General features: G+C 41.7%; 1 protein-coding gene across 1 annotated transcript in view; it reads left to right on the plus strand.

The window, feature by feature from the left end:
• The first annotated feature begins 259 nt into the window (after window positions 1-259).
• Window positions 260-20,555, plus strand: part of LOC137299309 (WD repeat-containing protein 48) — a 129,078-nt gene continuing 108,782 nt past the window's right edge. The window contains exon 1 of the mRNA XM_067967965.1: window positions 260-333. Within this exon, the coding sequence (XP_067824066.1) occupies window positions 286-333 (48 nt within the window). The 5' untranslated portion in view covers window positions 260-285. The remainder of the gene's footprint in view (window positions 334-20,555) is intronic.

Raw genomic sequence — 20,555 nt, forward strand, 5'->3', positions numbered from 1 at the left:
GGAAGCTCGTGTGGAGCATAAATACCAGCATGGACCTGTTGGGCCGAATGGCTGTAGATTCTATTTAATTCTGTGTCAGGTCTGGTTCTGTATGAGTTACAGAGGTTGCACATCTGGCGAGGGTGGCAAGATGTTCATCTGCTGACTCCACCCCCCCCCCCCCCCCCAACCTTCATTAGTCCCGCCCCCTCCGCCCTCTCTGATTGGTGGATTCATACTCCACTCCTCACCCCCCCCCCATCCTTTGTCGTTACAGGAAATGACGTCGGGCTGTCAACATGCAAAATGGCGGCTCATCATCGGCAGAACACAGCGGCGCGAAGGAAAGTTCAGGTAAGGATGCGCCGCCTTCCCGGCCAGCCGCTTCCTCTCCCCCACATCCCCCCCCCCCCCCCCCTCCTCTCCCTGTCGGCTCGGACCCGACTCATTCTCCTTCCCGCTTCCACCACCTCGCGTCTGATCGCCCCGGCACTGGCTGCTCGCAGTCCCGCCGTCCGCCCCGCTCGCTCCTCCCCGGGGCCTCTTTGCAGCCTGTTTAAATTCAGCGCCTACAGTCACACCGTGCAGCCGCTGCCAGTGAGAGTGGCCGGGAGGAGGCGCGGGGGCTGAGGGCTCGACTCGCGCCATCCGTTTATCGGGTTTTAACGTTAAATTTTCATTAAAAGAAACGTATTTTTAAAAAATAAAACCCTCTCCTAAGCAATCTATAATTCCCCTTCTGACTTACTATTGGGAATTCTTTCAGCTCACTTACATTTTCTGATCCATTCATTGATCTCATTTATTTTGCAGTTTTGCAAAGTATGATAACTCTTGACTTGTGATCTTCAAATTTATGCTGCAGGAACTGTGCTGCAGTTATGTTTGCAAATTTTAAGACATTGTCAGCAGGCTCATGCTGTTGGGGGAGAAGACACACTTAAAGCTATGTTTTATACGCTTGTAATGCATCGCCTCAAATTACCTACAGCACTACCCCCACCATTGACAGTCCTGGAGTTGTTACTTTACTCTGGTCTTCTGCTCACAATGCCCTCTAAGGACGCAACTGAAGTTGTGTGTTTTTAGTTATGTGGCCCATGGTATGAAAAATTCATATGTCCAATATTATGCTCTACTGTAATCCTAATGGCACCATGTGCTGGAGGAATTTTTTTTTTGGTTTTGTATTTCAAAAGATCTGACACCCTCTCCAAAAAAGGCCAAATAATATGCAAAATGCTTGAATAACCCAGTGGTTTAATATAATGTGCAATCACAAATGTTGCTGTCTTTGGTCAACCTTTTATACAAAGGGTTGTTGGAATGATTTGCTGCAAAAAGTGGTTGAATCTGAGACTCTTTCATCTTTTAAGGAAAATTTGTACCAATCTTTGCAGCTGAGTAAGATACATGGCAATGGGGAGAGAGTCTTCCACTGATTAGTTTTAAATTGCTCTCACAAAGAGCCAGAATGGATGGGCCATATGGCCTCCTACTGTGCTGTAAACTTCTATAGTTCTTTTCCAGCTGCATGATATAGAGTTTTGTAAAGTTTGTACAATGATGTCTGGGTGACTGGTCTTTTGAGGCTGACCTAATGTGGGGACTAACTTTATGGTTTGCTTTTCTATCCACTTAAGTGATGATGTATAAAAATAATAGTTATTTTGTAGTGAGTTATAGGTTGCACAAGATCCTGTGGGTTCCAGTGACATTCAGAAATCCTTGAGCTCTTGTCAAGTGGTTTGTGATTTTATCTGTACCTATTGATTTTTGTTGCAGTCAAGAAAGCTGCTAACTGGACAGTGTTTCACATTCAGAAAAATCACTTTTGTACTATACGACCATAACTAGAACTTAAACTAGCATCTTTTAGGCAATCTAAATAGTGTAGATGGGAGCAGAAAGTTGCAAAGGAACATTGATGGATTAAGTGAGTGGGCAAAACTGCAGCAGATGAAGTTTAATGTGGGAAAATGTGAGGTCATCCACTTTGGACTGAAGATAGATCAGAGTATTTTCTAAATGGTGAGAAGCTAGGAACTGTGGATGAGCAGAGAGATCACTAAAAGCTAATTGACAGGTACAAAATATAATTAGAAAGGCTAATAGAATGTTGGTCTTTATCTCAAGGGGGCTGGAATACAAAGGGGTGGAAGTTATCACAGCTGTACAGAGCTCTAGTAAGGCCCCATCTGGAGTACTGCATTCAGTTCTGGGAACCGCACCTCAGGAAGGACATATTGGCCTTGGAGGGGGTGCAGTGCAGATTCACCAGAATTATACTGGGGCTAATAGGGTTAAATTTAAGAGGACAGGGTGCATCGACTAGGCTTGTATTCCCTTGAATATTAGAGCTAGGCTGTTCAGGGGTGATGTCAGAAAGTGCTTCTTCACACAAGGGGTAGTGGAAATTCCCCCCCTCTTTCCCCCCCCCCCCCCCCCCAGCAAAAAAAAGCTGCTAAGGCTAGAGATCAATTGAAAATTTCAAAACTGAGATTGCTAGATTTTTGTTAGGTAAGGGTTAGGGAACCAAGGCAGGTAGATGGAGTTAAGATACAGATCAGCCATGATCTAATTGAATGGCGAAACAGACTCGTGGGGCTGAATGGCCTAGTCCTGTTCCTATGTTCGTATCAAAACTATAGATCTCATTATGCACCTGTTTGTGACATTGTCCTTTATTAGCTGTGTGCCCTGTATTTTAACACCCCTAGGTTTAGGTACCGCTGCGATATCTGAAACTTTTGGAGTCTGAAAGTTTGTGGTAGCAGAATTTTCATCCACTGTTATAGTGGCAAAACTGTATATCACTACAGAAAACAGCCTTGCAGTAACCTACTTCTTGTGACATTGTATCACCTTGTTTTGTCAGTGTGCTGCTTGCACTACTCAGAATGCAGTGCTACTAATCCAGCACACGAAGATGCATGCAGTTTAGGAATGTGTTAATTGTGCCTTTGCTTTGTTTCTTTAAAAGAAGAAATCTGCATGGATTTAGAGGATGCATTTTGGAAAAAATTGTTAGGAGTAAAATTGCTGTTTTACTAATTTCCCACAGAGACAGCTTCAACACCTTGTTACACAAGAATACTAACATCTAATACAACAATGTGAATGAAGCCCAGTTTAAAAAGCTGAGGACATAAGATAGTTCACTGATGTAATTTATACAGTATTAAAGAGTGGAAAACTGGAAGGTCAATTTAAAAAGAGCACCCAACAACACTTATCTCGGGGTGTACTATTATTTTTCATCTTTCTGAAGTGAAGCACACTTTATTTATTTAGTTGGTTAAGGTAAAGATGGGTAAGTTTGGAAGATGTGACAATTATTGGAAAATGTGATTGTGATTAATTCTGTTGTGGAATGGTAATCAAATTAGGATCGAGGTTTTGTATGTTTTGCTTTGAATTTGCCAAAATATTATTGTTTAGTAAAAATTAATTGAGGTGGGAATGATTAGTGCAAACCTATTTCTGGCTGTTCAGCTAAATCAATGTATGGTACAATCAAGCTGCTGGCCTTTCTGTTGTTGTAAAAAAAATGTGTGCACTAACATGTGATTATACCGAAAACTGCTTTCTCTCAAAATGTCCCAGCTCTTCAAAGTTGTACTGTGAAATCCAGAATGCATAGAAAATGTTAGAATGTCATGTTATTGAGTTAGTACAGCTCTTCGATCCTGAACTGCGCTCCAAAAAGAAACTTCAAACCATAATGAGGAATTTGGACCAAGCTTAAAACTCTGGTGTTGCCTTAAAGATCATGGATAAGGTATATCAGTTACACAGGATGATCCTGTAAAATTTGTCAGGTAGCAACACACACACACACACACACACACTTTGAAGCTTAAGGAATTACAAAAAAAAAAGCACTCGGGATGGAATGGGCTCAAGTTTAATTCTTGTAAAAGATTTGTTAAGATAGGGTATGGATAAGAATTATGATGCTTCTCTGCAGTTTTTAATGGATCCGCTTGATTTTTTTCCCTCTTTAAATTCATTAAAACACTTTTAGCTGAAATAGGTTGCTGATAAATGGATGGACATTTTAGAATCATAGAAAGATTACAGCAGGGAAGGAAGCCATCCGGCCCATCGATTCCACACCAGCTCTATGCAAGAGCAATCCAGCTAGTCCCACTTCCCCGCCCTATCCCTGTAGCCCTGCAAATTTTTTTGCTTTCAAGTACTTATCCAGTTCCCTATGACGGCCATGATTGAATCTGCCTCCGCCACCCCCTCAGGAAGTGCATTCCAGAACATCACCACTCGCTGTGCAAAAATGTTTTTCCTGATATCACCTTTGGTTCTTTTGACAATCACCTTAAATCTATGCCCTCTGCTTCTTGACCCTTCCGCTAATGGGAACAGTTTCTCTCTATCTACTCTGTCTAGACCCTTCATGATTTTGAATACTTCTATCAAATCTCCTTGCAATCATTTCTGTTCCAAGGAGCACAACCCCAGCTTCTCCAGTCTATCCACGTAACTAAAGCCCCTCATCCCTGGAATCATTCTAGTAAATCTCTTCTGCACCCTTTCTAAGGCCTTCACACTTTTCCTAAAGTGCAATGCCCAAAACTGGACACAATACTCCAGTTGTGGCCGAACCAGTGTCTTATAAAGGTTCATCATGACTTCCTCACTTTTGTACTCTATGCCTTTATTTATAAAGCCCAGGATCCTGTGTGCTTTTTTAACCGCTTTCTCCACCAGCCCTACCACCTTCAACGACTTGTGCACATATACCACCAGATCTCTCTGTTCCTGTACCCCTTTTTAGAATTGTGCCCGTTAGTTTATATTTTCTCTCCTCGTTCTTCCTACCGAAATGTATCACTTCGCATTTTTTTGCATTAAATTTCATCTGCCACGTGTCCGCCCATGCCACCAGCCTGTCTATATCCTCTTGAAGTCTATCACTATCCTCCTCACTGTTCATTACCCATCCAAGTTTCATATCATCTACAAATTTTGAAATTGTGCCCTGTACACCGAAATCCAAGTCATTATTATATATCTAGACAAGCAGTGGTCCCAGCACCAACCCATGGGGAACACCACTGTACACCTCCCTCCAGTCCGAAAAACAATCGTTCACCACTACTCTGTTTCCTGTCACTTAGCCAATTCTGTATCCATGTTGCTACTGCTCCCTTTATTCCATGGGCCGCAATCTTGATGACAAGCCTACCATGCGATACCTCATCAAATGCCTTTTGAAAGTCCGTATTGACCTCATCTTTAGGGTACCATTTTTGGGTTCCATTATGAGGGTACGGTAGCATAGTGGTTATCTTACTGGACTAGTAATCCAGAGGCCTGGACTAATAATCTGGAGTTATGAGTTCAATTCCCACCACGGCAGCTGGGGAATTTAAGTTCAATTAATTAAATAAAATCTGGAATTTTAAAAAAACTAGTATCAGTAATAGTGGCCATGAAAATACTGGATTGTCGTAAAAACCCATCTGGTTCACTAATGCCCTTTAGAGAAGGAAACCTGCCGTCCTTACCCGGTCTAGCCTATATGTGACTCCAGACCCACAGCAATGTGGTTGATTCTTAATTGCCCTCTGAAATGGCCTAGCAAGCCACTCAGTTGTCAAGAAGGTGGCTCACCACCACCTTCTCAAGGGCAATTAAGGGATGGGCAATAAATGCCGGCCTTGCCAGCGAAGCCCACATCCTGTGAACGAATTTTTTTTTAAAATCTACCCCCTCTGTTACCTCATCAGAAAACTCTTTTCATATGTTCCAGTTTTGATGCAAATAGTATTTGTTGTACATGTTTATTTTTGCTTAGTCCTAAATAGTTTAAAAATACCACACTCATTGTTACTTGAGTCTTCCCAAGGTTTTGCTGCAGGAAGACTGGATGTTGGACAAGCAGTTTGACAGCACAGAGCCATTGGATGGGTCAAGCAAGGTGGTGGAAAGGTAGAGATGAGTGTCATTAAGCACACACGTGGAAGCTGACCCCCATGGCTTCGGACAGTGTTGGCAACATGTAGATAAGGAAGAGGAGGAGACTAAGAATGGATGCTTCTGGTGGGATGGGGGGGGGGGGGGGGGGACTAGAGGTGATGGTGTGGGGGTGGGGAGAGAAGCCATTGCTAGAGATGCTCTGGCTATGATGGGATAGTGAAGAGTAGAAGCAAGCAAGGGCAGTCCCATAAACCTGGACAAGGACAATAGAGGAGAAGTGTTGGAGGAAGATCATATGATCAACTGTGTCAAAAGTTGCAGAGAGATCAAGGAAGATGAGAATTATAATGCACCATAGTCACATTCAGAATGTTGTTTGTGACTTTGGTGCTTTGGGATGGGGGGCGCCTGATTGGAGGTATTCAAACAGGAAGTTGTAAAAGAGATCTGGAAGGGGCCAATGTGTTCAAGGACCTTGGAGATGAAAGGGAGGTTGGAGATGGGACAGTAGTTAGCGAGGACAGAGGCAAGTTTTATTTTTTGAAGAGGTGCTGATGAAGGTGGTTTTGAGAGCTAGGGGGACAGTGCCTGAGGAGACTGAACCATTTACAGTAATAACTAAAATGGTGAGGGGGGGGCAGGAAGGAAAGTTGGGTAATTGGGAGTTTAGTGAGAATGGGATCAAGGGAGAAGGAGATGGGTCTCGTGAATAAAATGAGGTTGGAGGGGAGATGGGTGAAAAATTGGAGAGATTGAGACCATTTGTTCAGCTGCCTCGTCTGCTCACCACCCCCCCCCCGCCCCCCAACCAGTCCTAGCTCTGAATCCACATCTTTCTCTAGTATCTCCCCTAATTTTATCTCCCCACACGTGCTCTCATCTTTTCTATGAGATCCACCTCCCGCTCCCTTGACTTCGTTCCCATTAAACTGCTGGCTCACATGCTAGCTGACCATGTAAATGGTTTCCTGTCCTTGGGTATTGTCCCCTTCCTTTCATCACCTCTCCTCAAAAAAAAAAAATCTAGCCTAAACCCTTACTTCCCATCTCGAACCTCTCAAGTTCTTGAACATGTTATCATCTCCCAAATCCGTGCCCATCTTTCCAGCAACTCCATGTTTAAATCTCTCCAATCAGATTTCTGTCTGGAGTTCTGCTGTTAGCACTTTAGTGAACCGTGTGCGTTACTGTAGACACCTCCAAAGATTTTGACAGAATCTGGCACTGTAGATCTAAATACTGTGAATTACCTTCCGATACCCTACCTCCAAACTATGTTCACGGCCATCCACCCTCCTCTTAAAATCGCTCCAACTGTTCGGTTATTGCCATATCCTGATTTTCCCCCTCCCCAACTTAAGTCATATTCCTTATGGTTCCTCCTTTTTCTCCAACTCTTCCTTTTTCTCCAACATTGTTCAGATTGCCTACCTGAATGGTAAAATTGCTAACTCTTTTATGTCCCCTGTGCACTTCAGTGGAACCCTGAAAAACATGCTTCTTTCACATAAGACTATTTTTGTGTCTTTCAAATCTAACCCATCAGCTGCCACCTCTTATTTTTGATGGCTAGGCCCTTTCACCTGTAGATAGTCTTACTTTCACTGTCTCTGTAACATCCGACGGACCTGTTACATCATCTCTGTTGCTAAGGCTGCCTCTTAGAATCTTGGTTTCCTTTTTTACGACAAACGCTTTTTATCTTCAACCATCAAATCTTTCTGAAGCCATGTCCCTCCGAAACTTGAATATCATATCCATATTTGGAGAGGCTCTTCTAGCGCACCTGCAGAAAAGGCTTATCTAATGGGGTATCCCACTTTCACCCCCACTATCTAAATTTTCTCAGTCCTTTATTGTGTTTATTTTAATTTTTATTGATATTTACTATGATCAATGTTTCTTTGAACTTTCATGTTCCTTCTAAGTTCCAAATACGCATTGTACACATTCTTCCTCTTCCCTACATCACCACTGTATTGAAATCAAGACTCGTCTCTCACTAACTTATTCTTTCCTAGGAACTACTTATTCTCAGGCTTTTAAAAACCCCGACTGGGCATCACCTAATTGCTAATTCCTGATTTATCCAGTCATTTTTCACTTTCTTTCACCTTGCTGGTGTACTACACTGAGTGCATTGGCGCTGTCAGTTTTAAAGAAAAACCTCAGATATTGAACCAAAAGTGAGCTTGAATGCGGAAAGTTTGGTTATTTGTTTTCTGAAATTGAGTCCCACATTATAGAAGAAGGGTTGAACATTGTAAATGTCATTTTGATTTAAATATTATCTAAGTTTTGCTTTGATGCACGTTGGAATCGAAACATAGGAGCAGGAGTAGACCCTTCGAGCCTGCACCGCCATTCAGTATGATCATGGCTGATCCTCTATCTCAATACCATATTCCCGCTCTCTCCCCATACCCCTTGATGCCTTCTGTGTCTAGAAATCTATTATCTGGCTCCTTCTTAAATATATTCAGTGACTTGGCCTCCACAGCCTTCTGTGGTAGAGAATTCCACAGGTTCACCACCCTCTGAGTGAAGAAATTTCTCCTCATCTCAGTCCTAAATGTCCTACCCTGTATCCTGAGACTGTGACCCCTTGTTCTAGACCCCCCCCACCAAGCCAGGGGAAACATCCTCCCTGCATCCAGTCTGTCTACCCCTGTCAGAATTTTATACGTTTCAATGAGATCCCCTCTCACTCTCCTAAACTCTAGTGAATACAGGCCTAGTCGACCCAATCTCTCCTCATACGGCAGTTCTGCCATCCCAGGAATCAGTCTGGTGAACCTTTGCTGCACACTCTCTATGACAAGTATATCCTTTCTTGGGTAAGGAGACCAAAAACTGCACACAATACTCCAGGTTTGGTCTCACCAAGGCCCTGTAAAACTGCTGTAAGACATCCTTTCTCCTGTACTCAAATCCTCTTGCAATGAAGGCCAACATACCATTTACCTTCCTAACTGCTTGCTGCACCTGCATGTTTCCTTTCAGTGACTGGTGTACAAGGACACCCAGGTCCCTTTGTACATCAACATTTCCTAATCTATCACCATTTAAATAATACTCTGCCTTTCAGTTTTTCCTTCCGAAGTTGATAACTTCAGATTTATCAACGTTATACTGCATCTGCCATGTATTTGTCCACTCACTCAACTTGTCTAAATCGCTATGAAGCCTCTTTGCATCCTCCTCACCACTCACAATCCCACCTAGTTTTGTATCGTCAGCAAACTTGGAAATATTACATTTAGTTCCCTCATCCAAATCATTGATATTTATTGTGAATAGCTAGGGCCCAAGCACTGGTCCCTGCGGTACCCCACTAGTCACTGCCTGCCACCCCGAAAAAGACCCATTTATTCCTACTCTCTCTTTCCTGTCTGTTAACCAATTTTCAATCCATGCCAGTATATTACCACCAATCCCACATGCTTTAATTTTGCACACTAGCCTCTTATGTGGGACTTTATCAAAGGCCTTCTGAAAATCCAAATAAACCAGATCCACTGGTTCTCCCTTATCTATCCTACCAGTTACATCCTCAAAAAACACCAGTAGGTTCGTCAAACATGATTTCCCTTTCATAAATTCACGTTGATTTTGTCTAATCCCATTGATATTTTCTAAGTTTCCTGTTATCACATCCTTTATATTAGACTCTAGCATTTTCCCTACTACTGTTATTAGGCTAACTGGTCTGTAGTTCCCTGTTTTCTCTCCCTTTTTTTAAATAGTGGGGTTACATTTGCCACCCTCCAATCTGCAAGAACTGTTCCATAATCTATAGAATTTTGGAAGATGATAACCAATGCATCCACTATTTCCATGGCTACCTCTTTTAGTACTCTGGGATGCAGATTATCAGGCCCTGGGGATTTATTGGCTTACAGTTCCATTAATTTCTCCAGCACTTTTTTTTTACTAATAATTTCCTTTAATTCCTCCTTCTCACTAGTCCCTTGGTTCCCTAGCATTTCTGGGAAGTTATTTGTGTCCTCTTCTGTGAAGACAGAACCAAAGTTTAATTGCTCTGCCATTTCCTTGTTCCCTATTATAAATTCTCCCATTTCTGGCTGTAAGGGACCTACATTTGTCTTCACTAACCTTTTTTAGTACATACTTGTAGAAGCTTTTACAGTCTGCTTTTATGTTCCTTGCAAGTTTACCCTCATACTCTATTTTCCCCCTCTTAATCAGTCCTTTTTTTGCTGAATTCTAAACTGCTCCCAATCTTCAGGCTTGCTACTTTTTCTGGCAACTTTATATGACTCCTCTTTGGATCTAATATTATCCTTAATTTCTTTTGTTAGCCATGGTTGTGCTGCTTTTCCTTTTGTGTTTTTGCACCAGAAAGGAATGTATAATTGTTGCAATTCATGCATTTGTTCCTTAAATGTTAGCCATTGCCTATCGACCGTCATGCCATTTTAATGAAGCTCCCCAGTTTATCATAGCCAACTCACTCCTCATACCTTCGTAGTTTCCTTTGTTTAGATTTAGGACCCTAGTTTTGGATTGGGCTCCTTCACTTTCCAACTTAATGAAGAATTCTTATCATGTTATGGTCACTCTTCCCTAAAGGACCCCGCACAACAAGATTATTAATTAACCCTTCTCATTGCACAATACCAATCTAGGATCGCCTGTTCCCTAGTTGGCTCCTCAAAGTACAGGTCTAAAAAACCATCTCGTATGCACTCCAGGAATTCTTCCTCCACAGTATTATTGTTGATTTGGTTTGGCCAGTCTATGTGTAGGTTAAAGTCACCCATGATTTCTGCAGTAGCCTTGTTACATGCATCTCTAATTTCCTGTTTGATGCTGTCCCCTGCATTACCACTACTGTTTGGAGGCCTACAGACAACTCCCACCAGTGTTTTCTGCCCCTTGGTGCTTCTTAACTCCATCTAGACTGATTCTACATCTTGATTTTCTGAGCCAATATCCTTTCTCTCTGCAGCTCTGATTTCATCCTTTACTAACAACACCACCCCACCTCCTTTTCCTTTTTGCCTTAATATATTAAAAATTCACTACCATGGAATTAAAAGCTTTCAGTAGCTCCATGATCAATAAAAAAAAAATTATGGGTATAATCTGCCATTTGACTTTGCAGAGGATTCACGTTGTAACAGTAAAGAAATGGTGTTTGGTCTTGGGTGTTTTGTGAGACATTTGACATATAGTTGAGCTGAGGTGTAATATCACTGTGAGGTCGCAACATCAGGAATAAAGATGTAACGTATTCCGTACACTGCAAATATCAATTTGACGCCTGTACCTGCTTTGAGAGTGATGTGAGCGGATAGCAATGTATTATACACAGCCTCTGTACAAGCAAAGCCGAGCTCAGAGTATCCATATTTAACGTGCGGGTGTACAGAACTTTACTCACTGGCATCTGCGAATTTTTAATGTTGAAGGGCTAACTGTTCTGTTGGATAATAAAAATGTAAATGTGGCCCAGTGGACCACCTGGCATCATTTCAGACTTTATAATTTTTGAAGTTTTAAGCAGTTTGCTTCACAAAGGTTTAGCTTTGAAATATAACTGTAACTGATTTGAAGTCAAAACAGTGTGAGACTACCTTTGATTGATTAGTTGCAGATTCTGTCAGCGCAATGTGAAAACTGTTAAAATAGTGCAACAACTGCAGGCCCTTCAGTTTAGAAATGTCAGTTTGACATTTTTTTGGAAACATTCTGTATTCATTACTGAATATTCAAAATTTGTTTTGAAAGTGGTGAGAATGTGGAACTTGCTACCATATGGAAGTGGTTGGGGCGAATAGCATATGTGCATTTAAGGGGAAGCTAGATAAATACATGAGGGAGAAAGGAATAGAAGGATATATTGATAGGGTGGGAGGAGACTCGCGTGGAGCATAAACACTGGCATAGACCTGTTGGGCCGAATGGCCTGTTTCTGTGCTGTAAATTCTGTGTGATGTGAATTGTCAATGTACATCAAAATAATTTACACCGTGCTCCTATACAAAAAAGTTTGTACATGTAATGGCATTCTGCAGCTTGCTGCGGTACTGTGGAGACCAAAACATTTTGAGTCCTGGATGAACCACCTACCATCGCCAAAGCTTCTAAGAGTGCAAAAATACTTTTGAATAATTTTATCCTTTAGAAATATCAAGAAATCGGAGGTGCCTTTCAGTTACTGAAAGGATAGGAAACAATCCTATCAGCACAATGTAGAGTATAACATGCAACTTACCAATAAAAATAAACAAGCGAGTGATTATTGGATGTGTAATTCCTAAGCCTGAAGGGCAGGTAAGTTGTATAGTATCAATGCAATTTTTTTTTAACATCCCATAATTGTGTCCTATGCTGCAGGTGGTTTACATCACACGTTCATTGATTTATTTTAATATATTTTAGGTTAATTTTTAAATCATGTTATGACAACATAGTAAGTGTCCTTCTGTGGATCTTTACACAGTGAAGAATAGTTAAGTGCTCCATTAATATGAAGTGTTTTTTAATGTAGCACTTGGTTGATGCATTGTAAAGTGGAAAATATAATGGTACCCTTTAAGAAGTGGATGATTTGTTGAAGGTTAAATCATTTTAATTCATTTACAAGCAAAAAATGGTAGGTGGAAGGATTCAAATGCTGTTTTTTGGGAGTCAGAATGCCAATTTTGGAAACAATCCACAAATTAATTTTCAGTTCATATAATTTAATATTGAAATTTGTACTTGTTTCACTAATTACACAATGCCGCAAGTAACATTAGTACCAATATGCTATGCTCCAACATAGGTGGCAGCAATGGGATCAACGAGGGAATGAGAGAGAAGTTGTATAGTATCAATGCAATTTTTTTTTAACATCCCATAATTCTGTGTAATGGGGGAATGAGAGAGAAGCTTTTTATTTCGAATATTCTGCATTAATTTCTTGGGCAGTCACAATATTTTTTGTACCTTGAAGTTTTTTTTACGTATAACTTTGCTTTGATTCTCACAATTTAGTTTTAATATTGTGCAATGCTCTGAATTCTTCACCACCTCAATCTGCTATCACCGGTAGTGACAAATCTAATGAGAAAATGCTGGAAATACTCAGCAAGTCAGGCAGCACCTGTGGAGAAAGAAATAGAGTTAATGTTTCAGGTCGATGACCTTTCGTCAGAACTGGAAGTAGTTAAAGATTTTACAGTTTTTAAGCAAGTACAGAGCCAAGCAAAGGGTGGGGGGGAGGAGAGGAAAGAACAAAAGGGAAGGTCTGTGTTTAGGGTGGAGGGCAGGAGTGATTAAATGATAAAAGGAATGATGGTGCAAGGCAAGGAGGGTGGTAATGGGACAAGTAAAGAAACAAAAGATGGGTCTAGAGGAGCTGCAAATGGCAACAGCACAACCATTACCACCCTCCTTGCCTTGCACCATCATCCCTATTGTCATTTAATCACTGCTGCCTATCACAGACCTTCCCTTTTGTTCTTTCCTCCTCCTCCCCCCCCCCGACTTTGCTTGGCTCTGTACTTGCTTAAAAACTGTTAAATCTTTAACTACTTCCAGTCCTGACGAAAGGTCATCGACCTGAAATGTTAACTGTTTCTTTCTCCACAGATGCTGCCTGACTTGCTGAGTATTTCCAGCATTTTCTGTTTCTTTTTTCAGATTTCCAGCATTTGTACTATTTTGCTTTGTAGCTAGGTAGCTCCCAGAAATAGCCCATGATTAGAAGGACACAATCTACAGCTTATACTGCAGTCTGTTTTTCATAATTTAAGCAGATGTAGTACAGAGATTCCACAAGCCCTCCAGTACATTTTGCAGAAATCCAAGAAACAACAAAAGTTATGTTAAACATAAAGGACATAAGAAATAGGAGCAGGAGTAGGCCACACGGCCCCTCGAGCCTGCTCCGCCATTCAATAAGATCACGGCTGATCTTCAACCTCAACTTCACTTTCCTGCCCTACCCCCATATCTCTTGATTCCCTTAGTGTCCAAAAATCTATCAATCTCAGTCTTGAATATACTCAATGACTGAGCATCCACAACCCTCTGGGGTAGGGAATTCCAAAGAGTCACCACCCTCTGAGTAAGAATTTTTTCCTCATCTCGGCCCTAAAATGGTCAGCCACTTATCTTGAGACTATGACTGCTAGTTCTAGACTCTCCAGCCAGGGGAAACAGCCTCTCAGCATCTACCCTGTCAAATCCTCTCAAAATTTTGTACGTTTCAATGCGATCACCTCTCATTCTTCTAAACTCTAGAGAATATAGGCCCATTCTTCTCAATCTCTCCTCATAGGACAACCCTCTTATCCCAGGAATCAATCTGGTGAACCTTCATTGCACCCCCTCTAAGGCAAGTATATCCTTCCTTAGATAAGGAGATCAAAACTGTACACAGGACTCCTGGTGTGGTCTCAGCAGAGCCCTATATAATTATAGCAAGACCTCCTTACTCTTATACTCCGACCCTCTTGCAATAAAGGCTAACATAGGATGATAGGAACAGGAGTAGGCCATTTAGCCCCTTGAGCCTGTTTCGCCATTCAATGAGATCATAGCTGACCTGTGACCTAACTCCGTATGCCCGCCTTGGCCTCATATCCCTTTTAGTTAACAAAATCTATCAATCTCAGATTTAAAATGAACAATTGAGCTAGCATCAACTGCCGTTTGCAAAACAGTTCCAAACTTCTACCACCCTTTGCATGTAGAAGTGTTTCCAACTTCACTCCTGAAAGCCCTAGCTCTGATTTTTAAGCTATGTCCCCTAGTTCCTAGACTCCCCAACCAGCGGAAATAGGGTAAATAGTTTCTCTCTATCAGTTCCCCTTAATATCTTGAAAACTCCAATCAAATCACCCCATAATCTTCTAAATTCCAGGGAATACAACCGTAGTTTGTGTGATCTCTCCTCATAATTTAACCCTTGGAGTCCAGGGTATCATTCTTGTAAATTTATGCTGCACTCCCTCCAAGGCCAATATATCCTTCCTAAGGTGCATTGCCCTGAACTGAACACAGTACTCCAGGTTTCATCTAACCAGGGCTTTGTATAGCTGTATCATAACTTCTACCCCCTTGTATTCTAGTCCTCTAGATATAAAGACCAGCATTCCATTAGCCCTTTTGATTATTTTCTGCACCTGTCCATGATATTTTAATGATCTATGTACATGGACCCCCACTGTTTCGAGCTTTTCCCCTTGGGTCCAAAGTGGATGACCTCACACTTGCCTACATTGAAATCTGTTTGCCACAGTTTTGCCCACTTCACTTAATCTGTTAATATCTCTTTGCCTTTTGCTATCCTAATTGCTGTACCTGCATGCGAACTTTGTGATTCAAGTACAAGGAGACCCAAATCCTTCTGAGTAACAACAATTCATAGTACTTCACCTTTTAACAAATATTCTGCTTTTCTATTCTTCCTACCATAGTGGATAATTTCACATTTCCCCACACTATATTCCATCTGCCACCTTGCCTACTCAGTTAACCTGTCTATATCCCTTTGCAGCCTCTTTGCATCCTCCTCACAGTTTACTTTCCCACCTAGCTTTGTATTGTCAGCAAACTTGGATACGTTAAGCCTGGTCCCCTCATCCAAGTCATTAATATAGATTGTAAATAGCTGAGGCTCAAGCACTGATCCTTGCGGCACTCCACTAGTTACAACCTGAAATTCATCCATTATTCCTACACTCTTTTCTGTCCGTTAACCAATCCTCAATCCATGCTAATATATTACCCCCAATCCTATGAGCCCTAATCTTGTGTAACAACCTCTTATATGGCACCTTATTGAATGCCTTTTGAAAATCCAAATATACTACATCCACCGGTTCCCCCCTTATCTACCCTGCTAGTTACACTCAGAAAACTCTAATAGATTTGTCAAACATGATTTCCCTTTCATAAAACAGTGTTGACTCTGCCTAATCATATGATTTTCTGAGTGCCCTGTTACGACATCTTAATAATAGATTCTAGCATTTTCCCTATTACTGATGTCAAGCTAACTGGCCTGTAGTTCCCCGTTCCCTCTCCCTGCTTTCATGAATAGCGGGGTTACATTTGCTACCTTCCAATCCACAGGGACAGTTCTAGAATCTAGGGAATTCTGGAAGATCAAAAACAATGCATCCACTATCTCTGCAGCCACCTCTTTTAAAACCTGAGGATGTAGGCCATCAGGTCCAGGGGATTTGTCGGCTTTTAGACTCATTAATTTCTCCAGTACTTTTTCTTTACTAATCTTAATTAATTTAAGTTCCTCACTTTCATTAGACCCTTGGTTCTCCACTGTTTTTTGTGTTTTCTACTGTGAAGACAGATACAAAATATTTGTTTAATGTCTCTGCCATTTCCTTATTCCCCATTAGAATTGCTCCTGTCTCAGCCTGTAAGGGACCCATGTTTACTTTTGCTAATCTCTACCTTTTTACATACTTGTAGAAGTTCTTACGATCTGTTTTTATATTTCTTTCTAGTTTACACTCATTCTATTTTCTCCCTCTTGGTCATCCTTTGCTGATCCTCAGGCTTACTACTTGTTTTGGCAACATTATAAGTCTCTTCTAAACTAATTCTATCCTTAACGTTTCTAGTTAGCCATGGTTAGATCACTTTTCCTGTGGAGTGCTTATTCCTCAAGGGAATGTATATTCGTTGAGAATTATGAATAATTTCACTAAATGTTTGCCATTGCTTATCTACCATCATATCTTTTAATTTAATTTCCCAATCTATCATAGCCAACTCGCCCCTCATACATACGTAATTGACTTTGTTTAAATTTAAGACTCTAGTTTTGGACTTAACTACATCACTCTCAAACTCAATATGAAATTCTATCATATTACGATCACTCTCCCCAGAGGATCCTTTATTATAAAATTACTAATTAATCCTGTCTCATTACACAACTTGATTAGAACACAACTAGAATCTTGATTAGACCACACTTGGAGTACTGTGAACAGTTCTGGTCTCCATATTATAAAAAGAATATAGAGGCAGTGGAGAAGGTGAAAAAAAGATTTACAAGGATGATACCAGAACAGAGAGGTTATACCTTATCAGGAAAGATTGAGCAGGCTGGGGCCCTTTTCTCTGGAAAAGAGAAGACTGAGGGGTGACCTGATAGAGGCCTTTTAAGATTATGAAAGGGTTTGATAGGATAGGCTTGGAGAAGATGTTTCCACTTGCGGGGGAGACCAGAACTAGGAGCGATAAATATGATCATAGAATTGTACAAATTTACACCACAGAAGGAGGCCATTTGGCCCATCGTCTGTGTTGACTGCAAAAGAGCTATCCAGCCTAATCCCACTTACCAGCTCTTGGTCTGTAGCCTTGTAGGTTATGGCACTTCAAGTGCATATCCAAGTATTTTTTAAATGCGATGTGGGTTTCTGCCTAGCCACCCTTTCAGGCAGAGTTCCAGACCCCCACCCCACCCTCTGGGTGAAAAAAAATTCTCCTCAACTCCCTTCTAATCCTTCTACCAATTACTTTAAATTTATGCCCCCTGGTTATTGACCTCTCTGCTAAGGGAAATAGGTCCTTCTTATCCACTCTATCTAGGCCCCTCATAATTTTTCACACCTCAATTCAATCTCTCCTCAGCTTTCTCTGTTCCGAAAAAAAAAACCAGCATATCCACCCTTGCCTCATAGCTAAAATTCTCCAGTCCTGGCAATATCCTCGTAAATCTCCTCTGTACCTTCTCTAGTGCAATGACACCTTTCCTGTAATGTGGTGACCAGAACTGTACGCAGTACTCGAGCTATGGCCTAACTAATGTTTTATACAGTTCTAGCATAACCTCCCTGCTCTTATATTCTATGCCACAGCTAATAAAGAAAATATCCGCCTTAACCACCTTATCTACCTCTAAGATAGTTACTCCAACAACTTGCATTTAAATAGTGCCTTTAACATAGTAAAATGTCTCAAGGCGCTTCACTGGAGTGTTATCAAACAAAATTTGACGCATCCAATCGGGATTTCAGGAGAAACATCTTTATCCAGAGAGTGGTTAGAATATGGAACTCGCTACCACAAGGAGTATTGAGGCGCCTAACATAGATGCATTTAAGGGGAAGCTAGATAAACATATGGGGGAGAAAGGAGTGGAAGGATATGCTGATAAGGTGAGATGAAGTAGGGCAGGAGAGGCTTGTGTGGAGCATAAACACGGCATGGACCTGTTGGGCTGAATGGCCTGTTTCTGGGAAATACATTCTATGTAATTAACTTTTGCAGATTTGAAAGCAAAGGTAACCGATGGTTTATATTTCTCTTGTCTGCAGGTTGCCTTAGTGAGCAGCAGCTGGGGGTATGGCACTTTGTATAAATAGCTAGAGTGTGTTTCTTAAACAAAAAAGAGAGGCTTCCTTACCCGCTTGTTTTCTTTGGCTCTGACCAGAAAATTAGGTTCTGCTGTCAGCTTTTAAAATAAAAATCCTGTGCACAACAAGACCCTTTCTTGCACCACCAAGATATCATGCGGTTCAAAAGAACTCTTTGTTGTGAGTCAAGTAGTATATAAAAATTAACTTTTCTCTGTAGTTTGTATTCTTGTCAACAACTGGAAATCCTTATATGAAATTTGCAGCAAAGCTTTCAGCTTCAATGAAAACATTAAAAAATTAATGAGGATGACAGCACCATGGTTTTTCAGTTCCCGCATAATGCATGACTATGCTGGGTGGATGATACCATAGAGCGGATACTTCAAAATGATATTCTGTGCTAACCTGTTGCACAGGCTTACGTTTATGCATGTTAATTTGACTAGAACAAATTGCCAATGTCACTTTAATATTAATATCTTTACAAATCTATGCTGAGGATAGGCTTAGCAGAAGGATTACAGTAAATATTTCTGTAGAGAATATGTATTTACTTGTGGTTAAAACTGTTTACATAATTTTAGAATTGCACGGCAAGTGTACTGTGAAAAACTTTTTTTTTCCCTTTTGTACTTCCCAAATATACAGTGTTCAGATACAAAACGTTAGTACTTTATACTTGGACCTACAGTGGGAAGAAAAAGCGCTTGGGTAATAAGCGATCTAGCAGCAGAGCTAATGAGCATTCAATAAAGAAAGAATGAATTGCATTTATACGGTGCCTTTCACGATCTCAGGACGTCCCAAAGCGCTTCACAGCCGATGAAGTACTTGTGAAGATTAGTCACTGTTGTAATGGGGGAAACGCAGAAGCCAAATTGCGCACAGCAAGGTCCCACAAACAGCAATGTGATAATGACCAGATAATTTGTTTTAGTGATGGTTGAAGGATAAATATTGGCCAGGACACCCAGGGAGAAATCGCCTGCTCTGGTGCCATGGGATCTTTTACGTCCACCTGAGAGGGCAGATGGGGCCTAGGTTTAACTTCTCCTCATCCGGAAGACAGCACCTCCGACAGTGCAGCACTCCCTCGGTACTGCATTGGAGTGTCAGCCTAGATTTTGTGCACAAATCTCTAGAGTGGGACTTGAACCCACTACCTTCTGACTCAGAGGCAAGATAAAGCTTTACAGTATTGAAATCTTGTTACAGCCCAAATCATTAGTATAGAGTTAAAGGGGGGGTGGGGGGGGGGGGGGAGAAGGGGAAATGCTAGTGGTACAAATAAATTGTTTTCATTTTTGGCACTCAACTAGGAATACTTGGTACCAGCACTGAAATATGGGGTATTTGGTACTAGCACTGAGGTACAGCCTGCGATCTTTTAACTATGTGCCTGAATCTCCAATCTCAGAGTTCCCTCCACATCTCCCTCCTCTCAACTGCATAAGTTTCCGTTCTTATGCCAGCCAGCCAGCCAGCGACCTTTTTTTTTTAATCGTTCATGGGATGTGGGTGTCGCTGGCAAGGCCAGCATTTATTGCCCATCCCTAAATGCCCTTGAGAAGGTGGTGGTGAGGCGCCTTCTTGAACTGCTGCAGTCCGTGTGGTGAAGGTTCTTCCACAGTGCTGTTAGGAGGGGAGTTCCAGGATTTTGACTCCGTTCCTTCATCGTCGCTGCGATATATTTTCAAGTCGGGATGGCGCGTGACTTGGAGGGGAATGTGCAGGTGATGTTGTTCCCATGTGCCTGCTGCCTTTGTCCTTCTGGGTGGTAGAGGTCACGGGTTTGGGAGGTGCTGTCGAAGAAGCCTTGGCGAGTTGCTGCAGTGCATCCTGTGGATGGTACACACTGCGGCCACAGTGCGCCGGTGGTGAAGGGAGTGAATGTTTAGGGTGGTGGATGGGGTGCCAATCAAGCGGGCTGCTTTGTCCTGGATGGTGTCGAGCTTCTTGAGTGTTGTTGGAGCTGCGCTCATCCAGGCAAGTGGAGAGTATTCCATCACACTCCTGACTTGTGCCTTGTAGATGGTGGAAAGGCTTTGGGGAGTCAGGTGGTGAGTCACTCGCCACAGAATACCCAGCCTCTGACCTGCTCTTGTAGCCACGGTATTTATATGGCTGGTCCAGTTAAGTTTCTGGTCAATGGTGACCCCCCCCCCCCCCTCCCCGGGATGTTGATGGTGGGAGATTTGGTGATGGTAATGCAGTTGAATGTCATGGGGAGGTGGTTAGTCTCTCTCTCTTGTTGGAGATGGTCATTGTCTGGCGCGAATGTTA

The sequence above is a fragment of the Heptranchias perlo genome, chromosome 2 (assembly GCF_035084215.1).
Source record: "Heptranchias perlo isolate sHepPer1 chromosome 2, sHepPer1.hap1, whole genome shotgun sequence".
NCBI classification, from domain to species: Eukaryota; Metazoa; Chordata; class Chondrichthyes; order Hexanchiformes; family Hexanchidae; genus Heptranchias; species Heptranchias perlo.